The sequence below is a fragment of the Maniola hyperantus genome, chromosome 18 (assembly GCF_902806685.2).
Source record: "Maniola hyperantus chromosome 18, iAphHyp1.2, whole genome shotgun sequence".
Classification (NCBI taxonomy): Eukaryota; Metazoa; Arthropoda; class Insecta; order Lepidoptera; family Nymphalidae; genus Maniola; species Maniola hyperantus.
This window is the reverse complement of record NC_048553.1, coordinates 10,946,190-10,969,718: the sequence shown is the minus strand read 5'-3', so window position 1 is coordinate 10,969,718 and position 23,529 is coordinate 10,946,190. Positions and strand designations below refer to the sequence as shown.

The 23,529-nt window shown below is 35.5% G+C and overlaps 3 protein-coding genes across 5 annotated transcripts; 2 read left to right on the top strand and 1 right to left on the bottom strand.

Annotated features, from left to right (window-relative positions):
* Positions 1-208: 208 nt before the first annotated feature.
* LOC138403563 (ATP-dependent DNA helicase DDX31-like) lies at positions 209-1,459 on the top strand. The gene has a single exon (XM_069504700.1). It carries the CDS (start codon positions 352-354, stop codon positions 1,015-1,017), a length of 666 nt encoding a protein of 221 aa, XP_069360801.1. The 5' UTR covers positions 209-351; the 3' UTR covers positions 1,018-1,459.
* Positions 1,460-8,882: 7,423 nt separating this feature from the next.
* On the top strand, positions 8,883-20,864 carry LOC117990866 (cilia- and flagella-associated protein 36). 3 transcript variants are annotated; one of them, XM_069504463.1, is made up of 8 exons: positions 12,785-12,850; positions 13,248-13,321; positions 18,870-18,946; positions 19,017-19,220; positions 19,398-19,534; positions 19,616-19,802; positions 20,128-20,254; positions 20,659-20,863. In XM_069504463.1, exons 4-8 carry the CDS (start codon positions 19,026-19,028, stop codon positions 20,814-20,816), a joined length of 804 nt encoding a protein of 267 aa, XP_069360564.1. In that variant the 5' UTR covers positions 12,785-12,850; positions 13,248-13,321; positions 18,870-18,946; positions 19,017-19,025; the 3' UTR covers positions 20,817-20,863. The 3 variants fall into 3 exon arrangements, with proteins under 3 accessions (XP_069360563.1, XP_069360564.1, XP_034834252.1); XM_069504462.1 differs by lacking the exons at positions 12,785-12,850; positions 13,248-13,321 and adding an exon at positions 8,883-9,011; XM_034978361.2 differs by lacking the exons at positions 12,785-12,850; positions 13,248-13,321 and adding an exon at positions 13,753-14,001 and having other exon boundaries at positions 20,659-20,864.
* On the bottom strand, positions 9,857-12,549 carry LOC117990867 (phosphatidylinositol N-acetylglucosaminyltransferase subunit H-like). Its single transcript, XM_034978363.2, has 4 exons — positions 12,153-12,549; positions 11,679-11,803; positions 10,960-11,064; positions 9,857-10,685 (listed from the first exon to the last, which is right to left on the bottom strand). The coding sequence occupies exons 1-4, from the start codon at positions 12,433-12,435 to the stop codon at positions 10,563-10,565; spliced, it is 636 nt and encodes a 211-aa protein (XP_034834254.1). The 5' UTR covers positions 12,436-12,549; the 3' UTR covers positions 9,857-10,562.
* Positions 20,865-23,529: the final 2,665 nt, after the last annotated feature.

Here is a 23,529-nt window from a genome sequence, read left to right as displayed (position 1 = left end):
GCACCTACGTAATGATTTAAAGCGGGTTTATACTTTTAATATCACCGGGCAGATGTTTAAGTTTTTGAGACATAATTTTAGAGTAGAATCTTCTTAATCAGAGTGAAACCGGGTTCACCTAGACCTACCCACAGACAAAGCAGTAAAATAGGTAATCTGTATTTCAAATTTTTACAAAAAGTGGGTAGTTCAAAAAATGTAATGACACTAATTGTCAACGCTTGCAATCTTAATATTGCGTATTTATCGTAACAACCGTATTAATAATATATCGTTGAAAAACTGTGTTGTCACGTGAAAAGTGCCTAAAAATCGAATTGAAGTGTTTACAACTGTGGTTTTTCCGAGAAAATGAGTGACCAATCTGGAAACGAGATAGATGAGTCAGCCTTACTATCAGCAGACCGTACCAGCAACGGCGAATTCTTTATCGATGATTACTCGCATCTAAGACTGTCGTATTATCAATATCGTGACAACATATCCCTGAACGTGAGTGATTCGACCTACCAAGATTCTGCATACTCCACTAATGCTTCAACTAATGAAAGCTATCACGAAAAATTATCAAATTCTACCAATGCTTCAACGGATGTTAGTTGCCGTGAAAATAAAGATTTCAACAATACCACTTTAAATTCTACTAATGGTACCAATTCTCAAGTTCTAAATGAGGAAGAACAGCGCAATGCAACGCATGAAAGTTGCCGTCAAATTAAAGATTCGAATACCACTAAAAATTCTACTAGTTCAAGCAATGGTACCAATTCGAAAGTTCTAAATGAGGAAGAAAGGCGCAAACTTCGTGAGTACTTAGTATCCCAAATACCTGATCTACCACACCCATCGTACACTGCCGCATCGATTATTGCATCAGCTTCACATAGAATGGATCCATCAAATCGTTTTGTGTACAGTAATAGAATTGAACAAGGTAATAGAAGAGATGAAGATTTCGAAATGGAGACATTTACACCCGAGCGTAGGTCTACGCTGAAACCTGATACAAAACTTTAAATTGAATTGAAGTCAAATCTAATAACGTGTTTTTTTTTTTTTTAATTTTGAAAGTTTTTACTATTTTTTTACATCTAGGAGAATTTAAGTGAGTGCAAAATGTGTTTTAATACAGAAAGTTAAATACCTAGGTACTTGCTTACCTTTTTCATTAATAAGTTTTAAGCACTTTGTTTTTAATGGTTTTTTGTGTTTTAACTTTTAAGTTGGCTACCCGCTACAAATGTGCGTAGAAGATAGGTTCTTTTTACAAAACTAAATTATATTAAGAATTTAAGAAAATCTTATGTCTATTTCATAGTTTTAAGTTAAGCCTCAATAGCAGTAGTGGTTGTTAGAATGTAGTAGGTACATAATTAATTAGGAATTTTAAATACAATTTGCCTTTTAAACATTATTCTTGAGGATTAAATCTTTATCATTTTAATAATTCATATTTTTTATTTCTATATGTACCACTTTTTAAAGCAGGTCATAAGGCTCTTCAATCCTCACTAATAAAATACCAAAGTGTGTCTGTCTGTCTGCTACCATTTTACGACCCATCTATTTAACTGATTTTGACGAAATTTAGTACAGAGATAGCTTGCATCACATGCATAGACGTGACGACGAAAAGCACCTAGCTTTTTATCCCTGAAAATTAAAGAAATCCCACAGAATTTAAAAATCTAAATCCACACGAATGAGGTCGCGGGTGTCTATAGTTCGTGAAAGGTCGTAATGGCAATCGGGGTATGAGGCGGGGAGACGCCCCGCACGTCACTCGCGCTATCCCGCACCGGGTTAGCGCGGGGGTTGTGCGGGGCGTCCCCACCCGATTGCCATCTCGACCTATCGCGTACTTAGTCATCATGATCAACTCGTCACAGTACCTTAAGTGAAACCAAATATGAACCTAAAAAACCGGCCAAGTGCGATTCAGACTCGCGCACCGAGGGTTCCGTACTACAGTCGTATTTTATCGACATTTTGCACGATAAATCAAAAACTATTAGGTATGCCTTAAAATAAAATATAAATGAATCTGGTTTAGAATGTACAAGTAAAGCCCTTTCATATGATACCCACTTGGTATAGTAATCTTACTTTGAAAGTTGAAAATAGCAATATTTGTTTATGAACACATTTTAATTTTTTCACAAATTCACGGTTTTTAAATTTTTCCCCTCATGTCTGCTATAAGACCTACCTTCCTGCCAAATTTCATGATTCTAGGTCAACGGGAAGTACCCCGTAGGTTTCTTGACAGACAACAAAGTGATCCTCCTATAAGGGGTCCGTTTCTCCTTTTGAGGTACGGAACCCTAAAAAATATGAAACCAAGTTCTAAACATAATTTATAGCCCCCTTTTACTCATATAAAACTAAAATAAAATACCGGAACAGAATGTCCGTAATACATAACGGACACTTGCAGTCTGCGCGCCATTTGTATGGCTTGGCTAAAGCACGGAATATATTGCAGCTTGAAGTCTGTTCATATTTTTTAAACGGAGATTAGGAAGAATTACTCTCTGCGTCATATCCCTCATAGCTGAGGGTTGTGACCCTTTCTATTAATCACATAATAATAGTATTTATTAATTACTAGATGATTTGCGGGACTTATATTGGATTAGTAGATTAGGTAGTATAACAATAATAACGCTAAGTTTTTGCTTATAGCCTTCTGGTTACATCCTGTAAGTATATAATTATAGTTATAGTTATTATATATCCTGTATATATATTTTACATAATAAAGTTCTAACCATTTTAACATGGGTTACGTATTACCCTACGTATTTAAATTCAAGGAAACATGTTACTTCGACGGAAAGAGAATTTTCTAAATGGCTCGGGGCGCAGCGGCGACCTACCTGAAATTTAATAAAGGTACTCCGGTCCCTCATATGCTATCTGATATCATCTAGCCACGAACTAATTTTGTTTACTTACTATAAGCAAATTCACTCGCTCCGTGAACTTTTAGAATTTAAAATAAATCTTGAAATTTTGCAAAGTTTACCTTTTTAAGTTTATATTTGCGATGAAAATTCTTAAAATAAGATTTATTTTAGACTTTAGGCACAGTTCACGACAGTAACATAGGTACTCCTTTGGTTTCTACACGGCATCGAATGCTAAATCGCTTGGCGGCTTTGCCGGTAGGGTGGTAACTAGCCACGGTCGAAGCCTCTTACCAGACCAGACCAGAGAAAATTTCAAAATTATAAAATTCCAAATTTCCCCTGCCGGGAATCGAACCCGAGACCTCCCACTAACTGTTAGGGAACTTCTAACAAAACGTTGAGGCTTGGACGTCACTGGCAGGCGTCAAATGTTAGTACTTACATTTGACGCAGGTAACCCTAAAGTAGCCCTATATTTCTTTGATTTTACGTCAGCATAGCCTAATATGTGATGTTTCGTCGATTCAGGATCAAACCGAGAGTTTCCTCACTCTAATTCACTCTGCTTTGACTGAGAATAGATTAACTTTAGGCCTAATTAATACACGTACCTACTAGTTTTTATCGGTGACTTAGTCTGTGCGAAATTAGGTTTCTATGTGTTACAGCAACAGCAGACCCGGCGCTGCGGGCACAACATTTAATATACAAATACACAATACGTCCTGTAGCAGTCATAATAACTGCCTTATGACGAAATCATGTGCATGTCCAAATCTCGCAAGAGTTACAACCATAAAATATCTGGGAGTTATAATAGACGACCAACTCTCGTGGAAGCCTCATCTTATGGCAACAGCGCTTAGGGTAAGGAAATTGAATATAATTTTCAAAAACTTGAGACCCATACTGGACAAAAAGCGGCTGATACAAATTTACAAAACTCTTTGTGAATGCGTATTAACCTACTGCATTACATCATGGGGCGGAGCGCCTAAATCGAATTTCCTTCTAGTAGAACGCGCACAACGGGCAATACTTAAGGTGGCGTTAAAACTTCCTTATAGATACCCAACTCATTTACTATATCAAGAAGCTGAGGTTCTTAGTGTTAGAAAATTGTTTATATACAAAAGCATTTTAAGATATCACAACGAGACTGTTCCATTGCTATCAGCAAACACTAAAAGAGTTACTAGATACCCAACACCAGCAGTAAAAACTGCGCTGGCTCAACGCCACTTTGCCTTCTTAGCACCTTTATTATATAAAGCGATTGATAGGAAAACCACAATTAATAATATTAACAACTACTCGGCAAAAACAAAAATAATTTCCTACCTCAAGAACCTTAGTCATGTGAGTATTGAAGAACTTTTAAGCGCACACCACATTTCTACGTAAAAATAATATACACACTTACTTACACACACACCCACACACACACACACACCCACACCACCATACACCCACACACATATGCATATACACACGCCATGTGAATTTTTATTTTATTCTATTTTATTTTACTTATTTATCTTATTTTATTGTTTAATTTAGATTTTATTATTAAGTAATAGTTAGATACTCAATAATTGTATTGTAAATTAAAAAAAGCTTATGTAACAGGGAAGGCACTGGCTCCCATGACACAGTTTATACTTCTTTGGGAGCCAGTGGTCAAAGTCTTATGTGTCAAACCTTTTTTGCAAATAAATATATATTTATTTATTTATTTATTTATTATTATATGGGGTTAAAACTTCATTGGCACGATTTAGGCGTCATAGCAAATGATTAAGGGCACCTGCGGTGCTATCTAGGGAGATTGTAAGTTGATTTCGTTCGTATTTGTAAAGTTTAAAAACGATCATCAACGAAATGATTGAAAATCATATTTTTATTTATCTACAGGTATGAAAATTTCACGATGTCGTCGCGTCGAATCAGAAAGAAGGCCGGGAAGACAAAACATAAATAATTACTATGGCTTGTGATTTTGATTTCCCGCGGGAAAACCGCGCTGCAGAGCTCTCTTTATTTTTATACTTATATTAATTTCTGAACTTAAGGTGACACAGTACGCTCGACCGAACCTGTTTGCTTTTCACTTGACATTGTATGAGAAAGGTGAGAGGCACGATGATTTTCACTGAAATCAAGGGATTAGGAAAAGTATTTTTAAGAAAAAACTACTGAGTTTATGTTTTCAAAGTATAGTTATTTCAACTAATGAATAAATAAACTATGTCTAATGTTAAATTTCTTTAGAATTTTCATACCCCTAATCTTATTTATTTACATCCAAAGTTGTCATAAATTTAGTGTTAAAATAGGAATCTTTTGAGGCTTGTAACTTTAAAATCAATATTTTTTTCAATGTTTCATATATCAATAAACCTAGATAATGACGAGATTAATCGATATAATACTTAGTTTTGAGCGTGCAGTTTCAAATAATGTAGTAATTACCCTCCTACGTTTGTATGAAGAAAGCACCATCCTGAGCCCTCTTAACTGTGTCACGAGATGAAATATATTCTTCTGTAAGCCATTAGCAATCATCATCATGATCAACCTATCGCCGTCTCATTAATAAGCACGGGTCTCCTCTCAGAATGAGAAGGATTTGGCAATAGCCGTGTGCGGATTGGCAGATTTCATGAAAACGCACATAATTTCAAAATATTAGAGGTGCGTGCTCGGGATCGGTTCCCCGCCCTCCCGTATATGAAGCGGACGTCTGAACGCTTAACCATAAAGCTATCAAGGCTCGTGTTTTAGCATTGGCTTCACGTTATTACTGTGCCCTCTAAGTATAATAATTGTTACCTACTATAGCCCACTAAATATCGGCTAGTCAGAGAAACTCCATGTTTCTCTACACCTCGGAGACGTACCTTGCGAGAAAATGAGAGAATATTAGGAATGTTATGCAACATGTTCCGGATGAAGAACTCAGCGTCAAGCATGATACAGCATCTCCCATCCATTGTTTAAGCTCGAATCCTCACTTTTTGGGCACTAGGTTATAGTTTTTCCGAATCGTATTTAGTTTCTTAGTTGGTATGTGCATAGGTAGATACTTATTACTTATCTACCGACCTACCGTACTCCTGGCAAAAAAGATTTTAAACAAACATCCTCTTATCAATTGGGATAGGCAATATCAGCGCCACGCTACCCGCCTAACGGGACGGCTGATTGATTGCGTTGTATGCACGCTCACAATCTATATGCTAATAGGCCGAGGAGGTTTTTAAGGCGCTCTTATTATGTAAAGTAGACTCGCTTAATCCCGATCGGACGTTCCCAAGGCTGTGATGTACAGAAAACAACGGCCGTAGGTAAAGTTTGATTATATTGCCCCGAAAATTTTCGGAATAGGGACGGCATTATTATAAGGCGATAGGCATAGACTTATTATAGTAAGTAGGTAATCTATAAGTCTATAAATATTATAAGGCGATAGGAGAATCCTTTTATGTCAGCTAAGGACCTGAGTCCACTTCAAAAGGTAGACGTTAAGAGGTATTTTTTTTCATATGATACACCAACGATACACTGTATTAACATTAAAATATTACATTATAATAAATTGTCTAATCCGAGTACAGTAATCATTACAGGCATGTACATAGCATTCTAGTTATCCGGTAAAAAAATAGCATAAAATAAATTTTTAACAATTTTAAAAGTATTAAGGAACTCAATAATTAGGTACTATATCAATGTCAAAGAGATAATTATGGCAATAAGTGAATGCTATAATAATACTATAACTATACAGAATATTAATCATCATCTACGCTCAGAAAAAAAAAATTTGGCATAGTCATATAGTCCACTACAGTTTTGACAGACTGGTATGCGATTTGGCGTTGCTGTAAGCATACCGAGGATATTTTCCCAACGAATCACACTGTAGCTGCGGGTGTGACTCGATGGGAATTTTTTTCGATGGACTCTCAACGAGTGACGCTGTTACACGATTGGGTATGACTCGTTGGGAACCCATCTTAAAAAGTCAGAAAAAAGTTAAAAAAGAAATGGTCACGGCTACAAATGTCTGTAGCACTCACAAATAAAGACACGTTAGGAACTTTGCAGCTATTCCAAACTTTCCCTCCCCGGGGCGATTTCTATGACAGTTCACTTAAACTTAAGACCTTATAAATAGAGCTCCCTACGGATAGAATTTCAGGATTATCTACTGAGTGTTTTTTATGACTGCAATTGTTTCTAAAATAAAATAAAAAGCTTTTTTATTCGAATAAACTTTTACAAGTACTTACGAATAGTCGGATGCATCTACCACTGGTTCGGAATGCCTTTCCTACCGAGAAGAACCAGCAATAAACTCGGCGGTTGCTCTTTTCAAATATTTGATATATTCTGTTCTCTGTGGAGGGTATTTATCAGACAACTTACAATACCAAACTCAAAACTCAAATTATTTATTCAGAATAGGTAAAATTTTACGCTGACTGATGGTCAAAATTCTTAATTTGTAAGATGATAATTAATACTTACCTAAAACTAACGCTACGAGGGTTCCAAACTCGCCCAGGTCTGAGAAGAGCCGCACAATATAAAAACAGTTTTCCTTGTCGCTTCTACATAACAAAGTCGCCGAGACAACCCGGGCGGCGCGCCGCGCCGGGTTGTCTCGGCTTTCAAATTTCATTTTTTAGGGTTTCGTATCTCCAGATAAAAAGTAAGCTAAGTTCCTACAAGGCTTACTTTTTATCTTTTAAGAATCACTTCGTTGTCTGTGTATCTGTCTGTCAAGACCCGACAAGGGAATCAAAACCTATATAGGGTAGGTACTTCCCGTTGACCTACAATCATGAAATTTGGCAGGTAGCAGTGTTTACAAGTAAAAGAAAATTCGAAAATCGTGAATTTGTGGTTAGATATAGGTACCTACTACCTACCTAGGTATTTACATCACAAAAAAAAAGTTAAAAGTGTTATTTCTTGTACAATGGTACGGAACCCTTGGTGTGCGAGTCCAACTTACACCTGACCGGTTTTTTCGTATTAGATTAAAAAGCCGCCTGTTTTTTTAACAAGGTTAGTAGATTGTAATTTGCAAGTCCAGCCTAAGCCGCCGACTAAGTTCCCCAGATACCTAAATGAAATACTGAAAAAAAATCGACCAAGTGCGAGTCGGACACGCACGCAAAGGGTTCCTTACCATCCTACAAGAAATAACAATCTTTATTTTTTTTAATTTTCATGGCGGTAGTTTCAACCTGAATGCATGCGGGATTTCCATTACCATTCCTATCAGGAACATGTAAAACTGTGGATTCATGTTCAATAGTTAGTCCGTATACTTAAAGAATAAGTACTAATCGTAGGTACAAGGCGAGGCGGTGCTGGTCGGATGCAGGGTGGCTCTAATGAGCAATGACCTTTATAGTGTAGACTAGCTTATGCTCGCGACTTTGTCCGCGTGGATTACACAAATTTCAAACCCCTATTTCACTCCCTTAGCCGTTGAATTTTCAAAAATCCTTTCTCAGCGGATGCCTACGTCATAATAGCTATCTGCATGCCAAATATCAGCACAATTCGGCGTGTAGTTTGAGTTGTGCGTTGATAGATCAGTCAGTCACCTTTTCCTTTTATATTTAGACTAGCTGCCCTGGCGAACTTCATTTCACCTAAGACTGTTACGATTCAATTTTTTTTAATTTTTCTGCGTAAGAACCATCCTCGTACTTCAAGGAATATTATAAAAAAAGAAAGATAATAAGTAGGTACCTACGAATTTAGATACAATAACACAATTGAATAAGCACTTCTGCAATAGGACTTGTGTACGTTGTAGGCAGCACGGCAAGTCGCACGTTTCAGCTGTCTAATTGACGCCACAGTCTTCAGCAGAGCACGGAGCGCCGTCAAATGATTTCAATTACCTAATTTGATTTAGGCGGATGCAGTGTCGCGTTTCGGATCCAGGCGCGCGGGGAGTTGGTTGCTCAAATTACTCGCAGTTTCAACCTGAATGCATGCGGGATTTCCATTACTATTCCCATCAGGAATCTGTAGATCTGTGGAGGAATTTGTAGAACTGTGGAACCTATATTCGTGAGTTTAGTTCAGATCTATACTGTACGCGACAGATCGAGATGGCATTCGGGATGGGAACGCCCCGCCCACCCCCAGCACTAACCCAGTGCGGGGTAGCGCGGGTGTGCGGGACGTCCCCCCGCCTCATACTCCAATTGCCATCTCGATTCTCGACCTGTCGCGCACTATACTTACCCGTTGTTTACATTATAATAAAGTAAAAACTGAAATAACTTGCTGGCTAATTCGTTGAGCTATGTCAGTCACTCTGGTTCTCCGACGGATTTCCTCGTTATGGATTTTGCCCCTCAGAGAGATACTCAACATAGCCTGCAGCTGCACCATAGCACGCTGAGCAGCTTTGAACTTGTGGACAAGGCCAACTGTCAGTGTCTAGGTCTCAGCGCCATACGTCATCACAGGTAGGACGCAATACTTACGTCTTTAGGATTTGGGGTATCGAGGAATTGAAGACTTGACGCAATATTTCAAATGGTGCCCAGCCCAGTTGCATTATTTTGTCAGCTTGCTTGTCGAATTTGTTTTACCTGTCGTACCTAGGTAGTTGTATTCTTGAACAACTTCGATGCTAAAGTTTTCGACGGAGACGGATCTCGGGATGACGTACCCATTAAACGACGTATTATTTATTATAACGAAAATAACGGGTACATACCACCTACCTAAAATTAGTTTTCGCTATACCTACTGTTGGCAGTCCCCACAGACTACCAATTTTTTGCTTTCTACATACCTATGTATATGTATACAGAAAAAAAAGCTGTAATAGCCTAGTGGTGTTGTACGTCCATAAAAACATAAATATAAGGTCAAGAAAAAAGTGACTGCTATAATGTAAATACTAGAAATAAAAATAAACTTGTAATTCCCACCTCCAGGCTAAGTAAAGTTAGCAATTCATTTATTGGGAAATCTATAAGTTTTTATAATAAGCTTCCAGAAGACATATTGGAGATGTCTCTCAACAAGTTCAAAGTTTTCATAAAACGTAAACTAATTGAAAAATCCTATTACAATGTAAAGGATTATTTAAGTGATAAGCAAGCTTGGGAATGAGTTGCTTAACGGATTGTGATAGTTCTAATAAGTTTCAATAATTTTGTAAAGCGGTGATAATAAAAAGAATACCCGGCTGAGTTTGTTGTGGGCTCTTCTCAGACCTGGGCGCGTTTGGAACCCTCGTAGCTTTAGTTTTAAGTTTGCGTTATAATTATCACCACTAAATCTTAGAAATCCAACATCTGACCATCAAAAAGAGTTATTAATTACCTATTTTGAATAAATCATTTGACTTTGACTTTGACTTTGAGTGGTTAGGACGTCCGCTTTCTAATCGGAGTTCTTTCTAATCGGAATTCAGTTTCAGTTTGAAAATGTGTGATATTAGTATTATTATGTTAGTCTGGCCTGTTGATTTTTCAAATCAACAGGTCTACATTGACATTTAATGAAGTGTGCCACTTGAAATTGAAATAGTGTCTCTGGTAACATTAAGAAACTTCAGAATTCTACAGAATTAATAATCAGACTACATCTATTTAAGTAGACTTAGGTCTGATTCGACGGTTTATCGCCGCCTGCTGGATCTACGTCTTCGCACTGTGACGTCATTAGCAACGCTTGCAGTTCAGAGTATATTGTCTCCAGCATAACCAGCCGAGGTTTCGTGTACTGAAACAAGTATTAACATATTGAATGAAAGAAAAAATATTTGTTTTTTTTAATTTATTTGTTTGTACCAGAAACATTAACATAAAAAGAAAAAGAAAGTAAAACTTGGACAGGGAAGCACTTATCTCTATAAGAGATCACTACCAGTGACCCTTGGCAGTGCGAGAGGTTGTAAAGGGAGTAGAATAGGTACAAAATGAAGATATGAGATAAGAGATATTTACAACTTAGCTCTTAAGTTGTAAAATAAAATTGGAGAAGCATGAAAATGTACCTTGAACAATGGTATCAATTTGATAGACTCATTATTTGTTGAAGTTTCATTATTTGTTGAACTTCCAGTTTTAACCAATAAAGTCAGAATGTACAAAACTCGATTCTGAAACAGACAGAAGGTAAAGTGAATAGGAATTAGTTTCCTTATCATTTGAACCCATCGCAGGTCCACTACTGAACACAGATCTCCTTCTCAAGTGCAGATTGGCAGACTTCACACACTTTTGATAGTTATGCAGGTATTTTAATATGTAGTTTAAAACACACAATTGCAAAGACAGAGGAGAGTGCTCTGATTGAATTTGGGAAACCTAAATTTGGTATATCTACAAAAAAAATACATATAATTACATTTAAAGCTAAATTATTGAAATTTTTAGTGAAAAAAAATTATTACTCTGTCAACGATTACATAACAGACAAGAGATAGGAAATGACTCGGACAAAAACAATACTTCAAGGTGTATCTGTAGGTACATAATAATTTTATGTAATATGTATTTTTAATGTATTTTAAAGTAATTTAATTTAATTTGTATTATTGTATCATTGCATGCAGCAGGGTAGAATTTGTACACTAACCTAAATTCACAATAAAGAAAATTGAATTGAATTGAATTGCTTTTCATAGCACCAGATGTCAGTATGTGTGCATTCCTACAATAGACCTATATTTAGTAATGAACATTTACCGATGGAATAAATCTTTTTACTTACTAATTTGATAACTTCGTTTATTATCACATCTTCAATGCTGGACCAGGGCACAAAATTGTCTTCCCTCCCAAACACATACTTGACTGAGCTTTGTACACCAACTGTTGGAATGACTAGGAGACTTTCTGGAAGTAATAACAATAGATTTTATATTGAGAAATTTAAATCATATTATATACATATTTGTATTATCTATTTAAAGACTAGCACTTGGCTGCAATTATACTTAATGGCAAGTGATGATGATGTCTTAAGTATAGGCCTTAGTATATAATATATCAGTCAGTTTCTTCTTTTATACTAGAGGTAATCTTAATAAATAAAACAAGAAACTATTCTACCTGTCTGTTATAGAATTCATCCCACCAATGTGCCCCAAACCGGTTTCATTAGAAAGGCAATAATAGGAGGATGGTTTTAGCGTAGTAGCATACGCCGGGTATCCGCTAGTAGATAATAATCACGAATACAAACCTGATTGAACGCTATGGGTAATCCAGAAGAAAACTAAGAATGACAGCACAATAATTATCACCAATATCGCCTGCACGCTTATACGCACAAAACACAGGGCTAGCACATTAAATATCACGGCTAAAAACAGAGATTTTAACGGCCAAGCAGACTTCTGCTCCTTGTTTTTATAAGTTATTGTAAAGAGTTGAGAATTCGGTGAATTCAGACGATTTTCAACCCTCAAAGATAGATTTACGCCGTTAACATTTTCGTGGTTTATTATTTTGTAATTATGTGACATTTTAGTATGTTTTTATTTTATAATTTAGCGTTTTATTCTATAAACTTTACGATTTTTGGGATTTATTTACGAAATTCAAATCATGAAATGTCAGCTGTCAAACCTAAATGTCAAGTGATGTCAGTGTTAAATTGACAGAAAAAATGTTGCCATCTTTAAGACAGTATATTCCCTTCTTTTACGTTACCTACGGTTTCAGTCATAACTCAGATAAAATCATAGGTGAAATGAAAATTAAATTATTTGCCGAGACGCGGACGTCATATCAGTGAAACATTATAGAGAGAGAGCCCACGAGGGCTAGTCTTTCGTTATTTTATAAAAGCTGAAAGTTATGCACATCGTCCGTTGTACCCAAAACAGGAAGGAACGATCAGCAACTATGATGTTTGGAATTTGGATCATGGTGACTTTGGTAACAAAAGTGTATAAAAACTTTCATCAAAGTATAAAGTGTAGGTACATATTTTTTATAGTTATGTAACTACTTCCAAATAGAACCTATTAGAAATCACGTCATGCATTGCCAGACACTTAGTACTGAGGCAACCCACTGCCAGACACCCAAGACATAGTATCAAAGGTTAAAAGGTGTCGGGCAAGGGGTGAATTACCAGACACTTAGTATCGTGGCACGATACTTAGTGTCTGGTAATTTATGACAAAATTTCTAATACACTTCATACTTTGATGTAAGAAATTTTACACCTTTATTACCTGTTATCGATCTCTCAAAGCTACCATGATCCAAATTTCATAGTCGCTGATCGTTCCTTGCTTATGTTGGATTCAATGCGTACATAAACTTACAGCTTTTATAAAATAACGAAGGTCTGGTTCACGCGGGCTCTTAGCCCATTAGTTTCCATTCCACAATATAACGGAGGTAATATGCTAATAGTTAATATTTTGAATTTTGATGAATTACCTCAGAAGCCTTTGTTTTTTATGATAGTTAGACTAGGTAGCTGATCCACGTGCCTTCGCTTGGGTGAAATTTGATATAGTTATACATGCATAATATATCTACCCTATATTAATTCTGTTCTGGATAAAGTAGCTTTCTAATAGTGAAAGATTTATTAAAATCGGTTCAGTAGTTTCACAGTTTATCGATAACAAAGAAACTAACAAATCTTACCTCTTAAATTGGTATAGATTGGTAGGATACATCATACACCAGAGGGCAGTTAGTTACTATGAGTTCCTCTAAAAAATATGGTAGGATTATGAATCGCCAGTAACGTTTTTAAAGACGCAAAAACACATAGTAACCATAGCAACTAGAATACAAACAAATAGGTTTTTGAATGTCAAGGTAATTAAGCCACCACTCACCACTCTAGCTTAATTTAGTTATTGGCTAGGTCATAGAGGGCTAGGTGTTTAAATAGTTGGTGTATATTAATTAGAACATTGCAGTTAACTGCAGTGTTCAGTAAAGATACTTACCTACTATGGAAAACTTCGATAACAATGCATGGGTCTTCGACTCCCTTGTTGGGTTCCTACATGGTCCTGTTTGGAATATACCACTACAAACATTTATTGAAGAGAAATCACTGCGTGAGTGTAATCAATATTACCTATACATCGATGTTATTAGTTAGGTACCTATTTATTGTCATATCATTCTCTTGAAAAAAACAATTTTTTGTGAGATCCAAATTCTTATTCTTGAGCCCTTTTTATCTTTAGAATTGTTAAAGAAGGTTTTGTATTAATTTATGTGTCACACTGGCTGTCTATTTTATTCTAATTCTTTTTAAAAATTGGAATGTCACTCTAACATGTCCTATAATAAAAATATGTTTTCTCAAAGTATATTATTTATTTAATTGAATTTTATCGATCCTAAAACGGACTCTAATATGGTAGCAGATCGAAAATAAATTCAAGAATTATTTTAGAGCAGAGATAAGCTATAATTTCTATTTTCTTTAAAAATTCTAACAAGATTTATCAAAATGTCGTCTTCATGGAATTCATCCACGAGCTTCAAAATTGATATTGGTCGTTTAGAAGGAAAGGAAAATTGGACAACATGGCGCTGCAAGGTACTGTTAATGCTAAGAGGTACTGCTGGATGCTTAGATGCGATAAATGGCAATCTAAACAAACCAAAGGAACCGGATAGCACAGCATCAGCAGAAGTTTTTGATTCTTATCAAAAAGCTCTGAGAACATACAATGAGATAAACAATACTGCAATGTTCATTTTAATGGCTAATATGTCAGATGCTACTCTACAAAAAGTGATGAGATTCACAAATGCTAAACAGGTTTGGGAAGAATTGCACACTCTGTTTGATGGTACATCTGAAGATAAAAGCTATACACTATGCTACAGTTTCTTCGGCTATCGTAAAGATCCTTCTCATGACATGTCAATGCATATATCTAAATTGAAAAATATATGGCATGAATTGAAAGTAGAACTACAAAAATCTGAAAAAGATGATCTTCAAGATAAAGAAAAATATGACCTTCCAGAGATTTTACTCATCTGCAAGATCTTAGAAACTTTACCTGATGACAGCTATTTTCCATTTAAGTCTAGTTGGATGCTTATGTCTAAAAAGGATCGTCATATTGATAATTTGACAGCTCAAATTTGCGCTTATGAACGATCGCTTACAAATAAAGAAGGAAATACTGAAGCACTAGTTGTACATAGTAAAATGAATAAAAAGAAGAAATGTGGTTATTGCGGCCTTACTGGACACAAAGTCAAAAGCTGTTATAAGTGGATATCGGATGGTAAACCTTCTAAGCCACAAAAACCATCAACAAGTAAAGCTAAAGATGCCAACTTTACACTTTCACTAATGCAGATTGAAACTAATGAAACAGTTAATGTAATTGAAAGAGATGATGAGAATTGGTATGTTGACAATGGTGCAACTAGCCATGTCTCTTGTTGCAATGACATATTTTCTACATTTCAATATTTTACTAATAACCAATCGGTTACAACTGCAAATGGCGCTAAAATACAAGCTATCGGTAAAGGTACAGTTGATATAATAGCAGACGTTCATGGACAGCAAGAATATATAAGGCTTTGTGACGTATGGTATGTACCTGAAATAAAAAGAAATTTATTTTCTGTTCTTGCCGCACAAGACAAACTAGAGGACAGTGTCTTTATATCTGAAAGAGAATCGTGTATGTTGAAAGTAAAAGGAAAAATTAATTTAATTGGAAAACGCGTTAAAAATGGAGGTCTGTATAAGTTAAATATACAAGCAATTAAAAGACAAACTCCTGAATTGAACACTGTATCTAATGATAATATCCTACAACTGTATCACGAACGATTTTGTCACCAGAATAAAAGACATGTAAAACTTTTGTTAGAAAAGGAACTTGGTATCAAAGTGAAACTCGATTCTCAATTATGCACAGGATGTGTCTATGGTAAAACACACAGATGTAAATTTGGAACAAGAGAAAGAGCTAAAGTACCAGGAGAGATTATACATACTGATGTGTGTGGTCCGTTCCCAAATTCTTTCAGTAAATTTCGCTATTTTGTACTTTTTAAAGATGATTACAGCAAGTATCGTCAAATTTATTTTATCAAAAACAAGTTTGAAGTTAAAGATAAGCTTGTACAGATGATTAATGAAACAAAGACTGCTGGTCATGTAATAAAAACAATTCTCAGCGATAATGGTGGAGAATTTCATAACGAGGCTGTAGAAAATATTTTAAAGTCTCATGGTATTCAGCAAAGATTGATAATGCCATATACACCAGAGCAAAATGGGTGTTGTGAAAGAGATAACAGAACTTTAGTTGAGGCTGCTCGTACTATGATGCATGCTCATGAAGAACTTCCACTTGCTTGTTGGTCAGAGCTTGTCAACACTGCTGCTTATGTTCTGAACAGAACTGGACCGACTTCTACAGAAGGTAAATCACCATTTGAGTTATGGTTTGGACAAAAACCATCCATTAAACATTTAAGGATAATTGGTAGTGAATGTTACGCTCACGTTCCAAAACAAAAGCGAACAAAACTCTGCAAGAAAGCCGATAAATGTATTCTCATTGGTTATGATGGTAATGATGGTTACAGATTATTGGGCTGTGATAATAAGGGCAATGTTAAATTAATAAGATCGAGGGATGTAACATTTAATGAGTCGATTATTAGATCAATTGGATTAGATTCAGATGCAACTGAAGCAGATGAACAAAGTATAGAAATTCACTTCCCTAAGACTAATGAAAATCATCCAATGTTCGATGCAAGGGAGGATGTATTACAAGATGATGCTGTTTCTAGTATGCCTCAAACATTGAATGCTCCAGATTCAAGCTCACATGAAGTAATTCCCACTTCGTCGACTAATGGAAATGAAATCATCAGTCAAAATGAAGACGAGTCTAATGAATCATATGTTACTCCTAATTCCTCTGATTCTGAGGATGAAGAAATTCCTGAAACAAGAACTCTTCGAGATAGATCTATACTAAGACCACCAGTGCGATTCGATGACTATTTTATATCTACTGTTGTAAATGATTTAGGCGAACCTGAAACATATAAACAAGCTATAAATAGTTCTGAAAAAGCTGAATGGTTGAAAGCTATGGAAAGTGAGCTAAATTCTCTGAAAGAGAATAAAACTTGGATACTTGTGGATAAACCGAAAGACAGAAAGCTTATTTCTTGTAAATGGATCTATAAAAAGAAGACCAATGCTGATGGAAGCCTCGACAAATATAAAGCTAGACTTGTAGCAAGAGGTTATACTCAGGAGAAGGGAATTGATTATGAGGAAACATTTAGCCCTGTTGCTAGAATGTCAACTATTAGGTCAATTTTAAGCATCGCTGCAAACGAAGGACTATCTCTCTTACAGTTTGATGTAACAACTGCCTTTTTGAATGGTTTATTAGAAGAAGATATCTATATGAAACAACCAGAAGGCTATAGTGATGGCACAAATAAAGTCTGTAAATTGAAGAGAAGTCTATATGGACTTAAACAGGCTCCCAGATGTTGGAACAAATGTATTGTCGACTATCTGAAAAATATTGGCTTTAAACAATGTGACACAGATCCATGTTTGTTTATTAGAAATCGACGAGGCAATAAAATTATTCTAGCACTCTATGTCGATGATGGACTTGTTGCATCAACAAATCAGAAAGATTCTGAGAAGTTTATAGCTGAATTGAGAAGTAGGTTCAAGATAACCACTAAACCAGCTAATTACTTTCTTGGTTTAGAACTTTCTAGTGATAAAGATGGTGGAATTGTAGTTTCACAAAAGCATTATGCTCAAAAGCTACTAGAACGCTTTGGGATGAGTGACTGTAAAGCAGTCAATACTCCAATTATTAAAGAAGCTCAAACAGATTCTGAAAAGGAGAATGATGTTAAGTTTCCTTATAGAGAAGCTGTTGGTGCATTAGCATACTTGATGACAGCAAGCAGACCAGATATATCGTATGCTGTAAGTTTTGTATCCAGGTCACTTGCTAATCCCACTACAGAAGACGTACAAAAGGTCAAGCGCATTTTTCGTTACATCAAAGGAACAATAGATTTTGGAATTGTATATAAGAAAGATTACAAGTCTGGAATCTTAGAATGTTATAGTGACGCAGATCACGGTGGAGATCCAAACACAGGACGCTCTACATCTGGAATTCTGTGTATGTATGCTGGAGGAGTAATTGCTTGGGCAAGTCGGAAGCAAACATCAGTAGCAATTTCGAGTACTGAAGCGGAGCTCGTAGCAGCTAGTGAAGCAGCTCGTGAAATTGTATGGCTTAAGAGACTGTTTAATGAAGTTACCAAATTAAAAGAAATTCCCAAGCTGCAAATTGATAATGATGCAGCTATAAAAATTTCTCAAAATCCAGAGCTTCATCGACGTACGAAACATATTGCTTTAAGACATTTTTATGTCAGAGAATTAGTTTCAGAAAATGATCTTGAAGTCAAATATGTTCCCACAGAATATCAATGTGCAGATATTCTAACTAAGCCTATCCATAAGCCTAGACTTATGTTTATTTGTAAGTTAATCGGCTTGGTGACATAAATTTCTCAAAACGGGAGGATGTTAAAGAAGGTTTTGTATTAATTTATGTGTCACACTGGCTGTCTATTTTATTCTAATTCTTTTTAAAAATTGGAATGTCACTCTAACATGTCCTATAATAAAAATATGTTTTCTCAAAGTATATTATTTATTTAATTGAATTTTATCGATCCTAAAACGGACTCTAATAAGAATAACAAAGATTACAACCGCTCAGTGTTTCCCAAAAACATGTTTAAAGTTATTCACCTACTCCGAAATTCATTCAACATATTATTGATATAATTTATTGCAAACACGAATGTATTATTCCTAAAATCGCTGAAGCATTTTAGCCTATTTATACAATAAGGGTTTTTTTCATTTCAGCTTTTGAGCCTACTGAAGACGGAGAAGTTCTAGACAGACCAGAATATAAAAAAATACATAATGAGTACCGCAATTTGGTAAGAAAATATCTATATTGTAATGCCGTAAATAAACGCCTTTTTCAAACAACCATTTCCTATTCTTCAGGTAGATGTAATGCTGGGTTCCTTCATGGATGATATTGGTATATCAGCTGACCAATTCGAAGCAGCATGTCGTTTGTCAGCACACGACCTCGCAGGGCTACCTGCCTATTTTCACAAACGACTATTCGAACAAATCTGGGCAGCTAATAATTACGAAATGTTTGTCAAAATGATGACCCACAAAAATGTTGAGCTGCAGCTACAGGTACCTGGTCTACTTACCTTAAAATATCGTAGATAAAACAAGCATTGCATTTACAAAACTGGGTGCATTGGGGTTACGCACTTACGACGTACTGCCCGTCAGACCACACTTTAAAATCATTTTTCAACAACTAACTACACAAGTATAATAGGTAACTACATTAAAATTATTTTGCAGGCATTGGAGCTAATCGAAAAGCGTTTTGGTACGATGCCAAATCTTTTTACAGCTGAACCTGAAGATTTAGATTCTTCGCACAGTGATGAAAGTTCAGACTGGCCAGACAATGATGACGTCATGACGGAAATCAAGAAGTAGGTAGTTAGTTAACTTTACCATATTCAGTTTAAAAATCTGTATTAAAAATTAAATTAATTAATAATGATTATTATTAGATTGCAGTATGTTGATTTCCCTGAAAAAGATGAAATAATCACAGTTGCCCCAGAAGCAGTTGTAGCCGAAAAACAAACATTACTGTCCAAATTGCAACACATTGAAAACAAAGATGAGGACATTGTGACCAAGCTGGACAGATTGAAGATAAAAGAGGAAAAAGACGTAATACCAAAGAAAGTAGCAGTAAGTAAAAAAATCAAATGAAGTTTATTAATATGCAAACTATTTTAAAGATTTTGAGATAATTCATCGAGCTCGTATTCAGCTAAAATATTGATATACTATGACGGTAATATTATTATTGAGGTTGGTACGAAACGCGAGATCTCAATAAGTATATTCTGAAAATATTACATTCCTAAAAGGCCTGTCCTGTACCCTAAAGGGTACCGGTGAACAAAGTCCGATTAACTTTACTTGTTGCCACTTGCCAACCTCCATTAAAGAAAGGAGATCTCAACTCGAAAAGGAGAGAAGTATTTAAGCCATTTAACAGTCTTTTTTATAGGTAAGTGAAGAAGAAATTCAAGCTCGACAAGAGTACTTGAAGCAGCAACGTGACAAACTTCTAGCGCTAAAGAAACAAGTCAGAGAGAAGAGACTAGATGCTGTGCAAAATGAAACCGATGTAGGAGGTATTAAAAAGATATTATTTTCATATTATACAGAAGCAAAAGTGGCGATTGAGTGCATACATATAAATATGTCTGCTCCATAAAATTTTATTGTGAGTTATACTCAGAAGATGGATGCTTCACTCACCACTACGCCAACTACAAATAACTATTAGGTACTTAGTATATAATGTTGGGGGCATTTGTGTTTGCAATAACAACGTGATATCGCAGTTGAAATAGACAAACATACAGACCAATAATTTTAAACGTAGAAAATGTGCGAGAAATGAACTTGGATTGGTAAGAACAAAATAGTCACGTAAACATAACTATGGTTGATTTTGTTTTGTAATGTTTGTAAAATTTAAGTGTTGTGTGTTACGTCCTATTCCATAGCGAATAATAAAAATGTGAAATAACAGGTGAAAGCTCCCGTCAATACGCCCCAAGACCGAAGTCTGCCCGCGCAGCTCAAGCGGCACTTGCCGGCACCACACCTCCACCGCCGCCGGATGCGATGCAGTTGAGGAGGGCGCTTGCCTCAAAACTGAAGACCGAAGTCGTTGATATCAAGCAATAGTGTATCTATTTCTATTGTAAACATTAATTCGTAATAAAAATTAAATTATATTAAATTTTTTTCAATAAATAATATTATTTTTGTGATGGCAACATTTGATTTCATTTACACTAAAACAAGAATCCAGAGCTAAAAAAAATCGATTAAAAAGTTTTGAGCACATTACCACAGACGAATAACCATGGAATTAATGAATACCTACTTTAAAATGCTTTTTAAATAGCTTGCCTAATCAGTAAGCACAGATGAATTTAATACTTATTAATAAGTCTAGATTAGATGCCTATTAATTTCAAGCGAATAACGCTGGTCATGCACGATCAAGGAAGTGGCGTAAACTTGACGGTGTATGGCTATCAGTTGCCTGGACGCTGCAAACTTGATTGTGTATGGCCAGCGTAACTTAGACGCTTATTATAAAAGCAACATAAAAGTATGAAATAAGTCAATGAGTAAGACACTTTTAAACGCTCATGGTCAACAGTCACCACGAACGTGCTAGTCACAGGACGCTGATTGGTATTTGGTAATAAAACGTAGGTATAGTACGTACCTACACGACAGGTCGAGATGGCAATCGGGTTATGAGGCAGGGGGACTCCCCACACATTACCCGTGCTACCTATTTCGCGCGTCGCACCGGGTTAGCGCGGGGACTGTGTGGTTGACCGGGGCGTCCCCACCCCGAATGCCATCTCGACCTGTCGCGTACTATGCGCTCAGTGGTGGTTCTTTTAACTTAGTAGATCAGTCTTGTTTTTGACCAATACGCTTAAATTAATTTGTTGAATAGTAGGTATATGCAAGGTACTTTTAGTGCTGTTGTTGTATCAATTTCTCCTATATAATATGCAGTGCGTGTTGACCGCACAAATATACCATTTCTTGGTAGAATCCGTAGACTATATCAAATAGGTACGTCATTCATCCTATTGAGACAGACGGGTAGTAACGTACAGTGCGACAAGACTATCTTGGCGCGTGGCGAAAATCGGAACTAACGTTGCCTTCAAGTGCCCCCTTTGTTCGTTTGAATATTCTAAGCCTTTGTTCTCCAACAGCGCCCTCCTGTCAATGTCTTTCAAGTGCCAAGAGAACCTTGTCGCACTGTAGATGGAGTATGGTAGTTACTATGAAATGTGGGTATTTCTAGTTCACTTGGATAGCGGGTAGTTTTAAATAAAATATACACTATCGTATTGTAATTTCCTTATATTTATATTGCTTACGTAACTAGTGACATAATATTAGCATTAAAAGTAAGCTTATTTATTTTACACAAATTTCCAATAGGTAAATCTATTTATTTTTATTCTGTGTATAAATTAGTTTATGATGGTCAACCACCTAGATAGATAAAAAATAGTTGTTACAATCTACTTTCATCTAGAAATCCATTTTTTATTTAATTATTATAATTAATTATTTATTTATTATACGGAAAATTATTTCAAGGAATATAAGATTCGTATATATCTAATTGACAGCTAGACGCTATTATACACGTGGATGTTTCGACAGATTTTCAAAATAATGTATTACAATAAAATGTCTATTTACAATTGTTTCTGAGACACCCTTTCCACGCATTTAATTATAAATTTTAGTCTCGCATTAACTGTGCATGTCACATCAATGCCTATTTTATTTCGTTTTTGTCTCAATGAAAAATAAATTAATAATAGTTAGTAGAATAAATGGGAAATATGGACCAAATTATTTGGACAGGGATCACTGTTTTTATTTTATTGTATAAATGTTTTGTCTTCATTTGATTACTAATCAGTATAACTAACAACCTTATAATGTACGTAAAAAAGTCCAAATTCAATTGTTATTGTTCATTATCTTATAAAAATCTTTTGCACAATGGGGCTAATTCCATTGTACACAATCTCTAAACTAAACTAAAATGGCACGTCTAAATCTATTGCTATCCCTTTCATAATGTTGCTTGCGAAAAAGGATGGCACTAAATTTAGACCTGTTAATTTGGTTTAGTTTAGAGATTGTGTACAAGAGAATCGGCCCCAATATCAGCTTTATTATACAAGTGATACCTGACCAAATATCATGTTAAGCATGTCAGTTTAATTTAACAATCAATATTTTAAATGATAATAGTAATCAATGCAGAGATCAATATATCTTTGTCAAATTTAATTCAAAATTGATATGTATTTCTAGGGCAGATACATATGCATATTTGTTTTAATTTAAAAAAAATACAATACAGTATTGCAGCGGACAGATCTTTCACGAATAGTCCCTAGTAATTAATATAAAAATCACACAAATTTAATTATCACGTAATATATTACAAAACAAAATTACACACCAAATAAATAAAATTAGATGATTTCTAAACATGCACTTCTTTAAATTTTCAAGCGGTCAAAGCAGCATCCTATGTGAGCGAAACGTTGCCAAGCGACGCAACGTATCAATCGCACACACACATCACAGTGCGACGGAAACATAACGCTATGCGAAAAAGGGACGACTGTACGACAATAAAATATCATGGTCCAATAATAATTTGGACCTTTTGTTAGCAAAAAAACCAATCCACACAGAGTTGTTTTCAATATTCAACAAATAATTGTATATTTAGTTGGATTATTTTCGCGTAACAACACCCAATTAATAATAGCAATAACAACTTGAAAAAGGTAATTATATATTTCAAGCTATTTTCTAATAACGTTGTAAA

Excerpts from the sequence above, each read along its gene's own strand:
- LOC117990867 (XM_034978363.2), bottom strand. The coding sequence starts at position 12,435 with ATGTCACATAATTACAAAATAATAAACCACGAAAATGTTAACGGCGTA. Across the intron at positions 11,804-12,152 it reads TACCCATAGCGTTCAATCAG|AAAGTCTCCTAGTCATTCCA; the intron begins GTTTGTATTCGT and ends TATTACTTCCAG. Across the intron at positions 11,065-11,678 it reads TAAACGAAGTTATCAAATTA|AATCGAGTTTTGTACATTCT; the intron begins GTAAGTAAAAAG and ends TGTCTGTTTCAG.
- LOC117990866 (XM_034978361.2), top strand. The coding sequence starts at position 13,893 with ATGGAAAACTTCGATAACAATGCATGGGTCTTCGACTCCCTTGTTGGG. Across the intron at positions 18,947-19,016 it reads ATAATGAGTACCGCAATTTG|GTAGATGTAATGCTGGGTTC; the intron begins GTAAGAAAATAT and ends CCTATTCTTCAG. Across the intron at positions 19,221-19,397 it reads ATGTTGAGCTGCAGCTACAG|GCATTGGAGCTAATCGAAAA; the intron begins GTACCTGGTCTA and ends ATTATTTTGCAG.
- LOC138403563 (XM_069504700.1), top strand. The coding sequence starts at position 352 with ATGAGTGACCAATCTGGAAACGAGATAGATGAGTCAGCCTTACTATCA.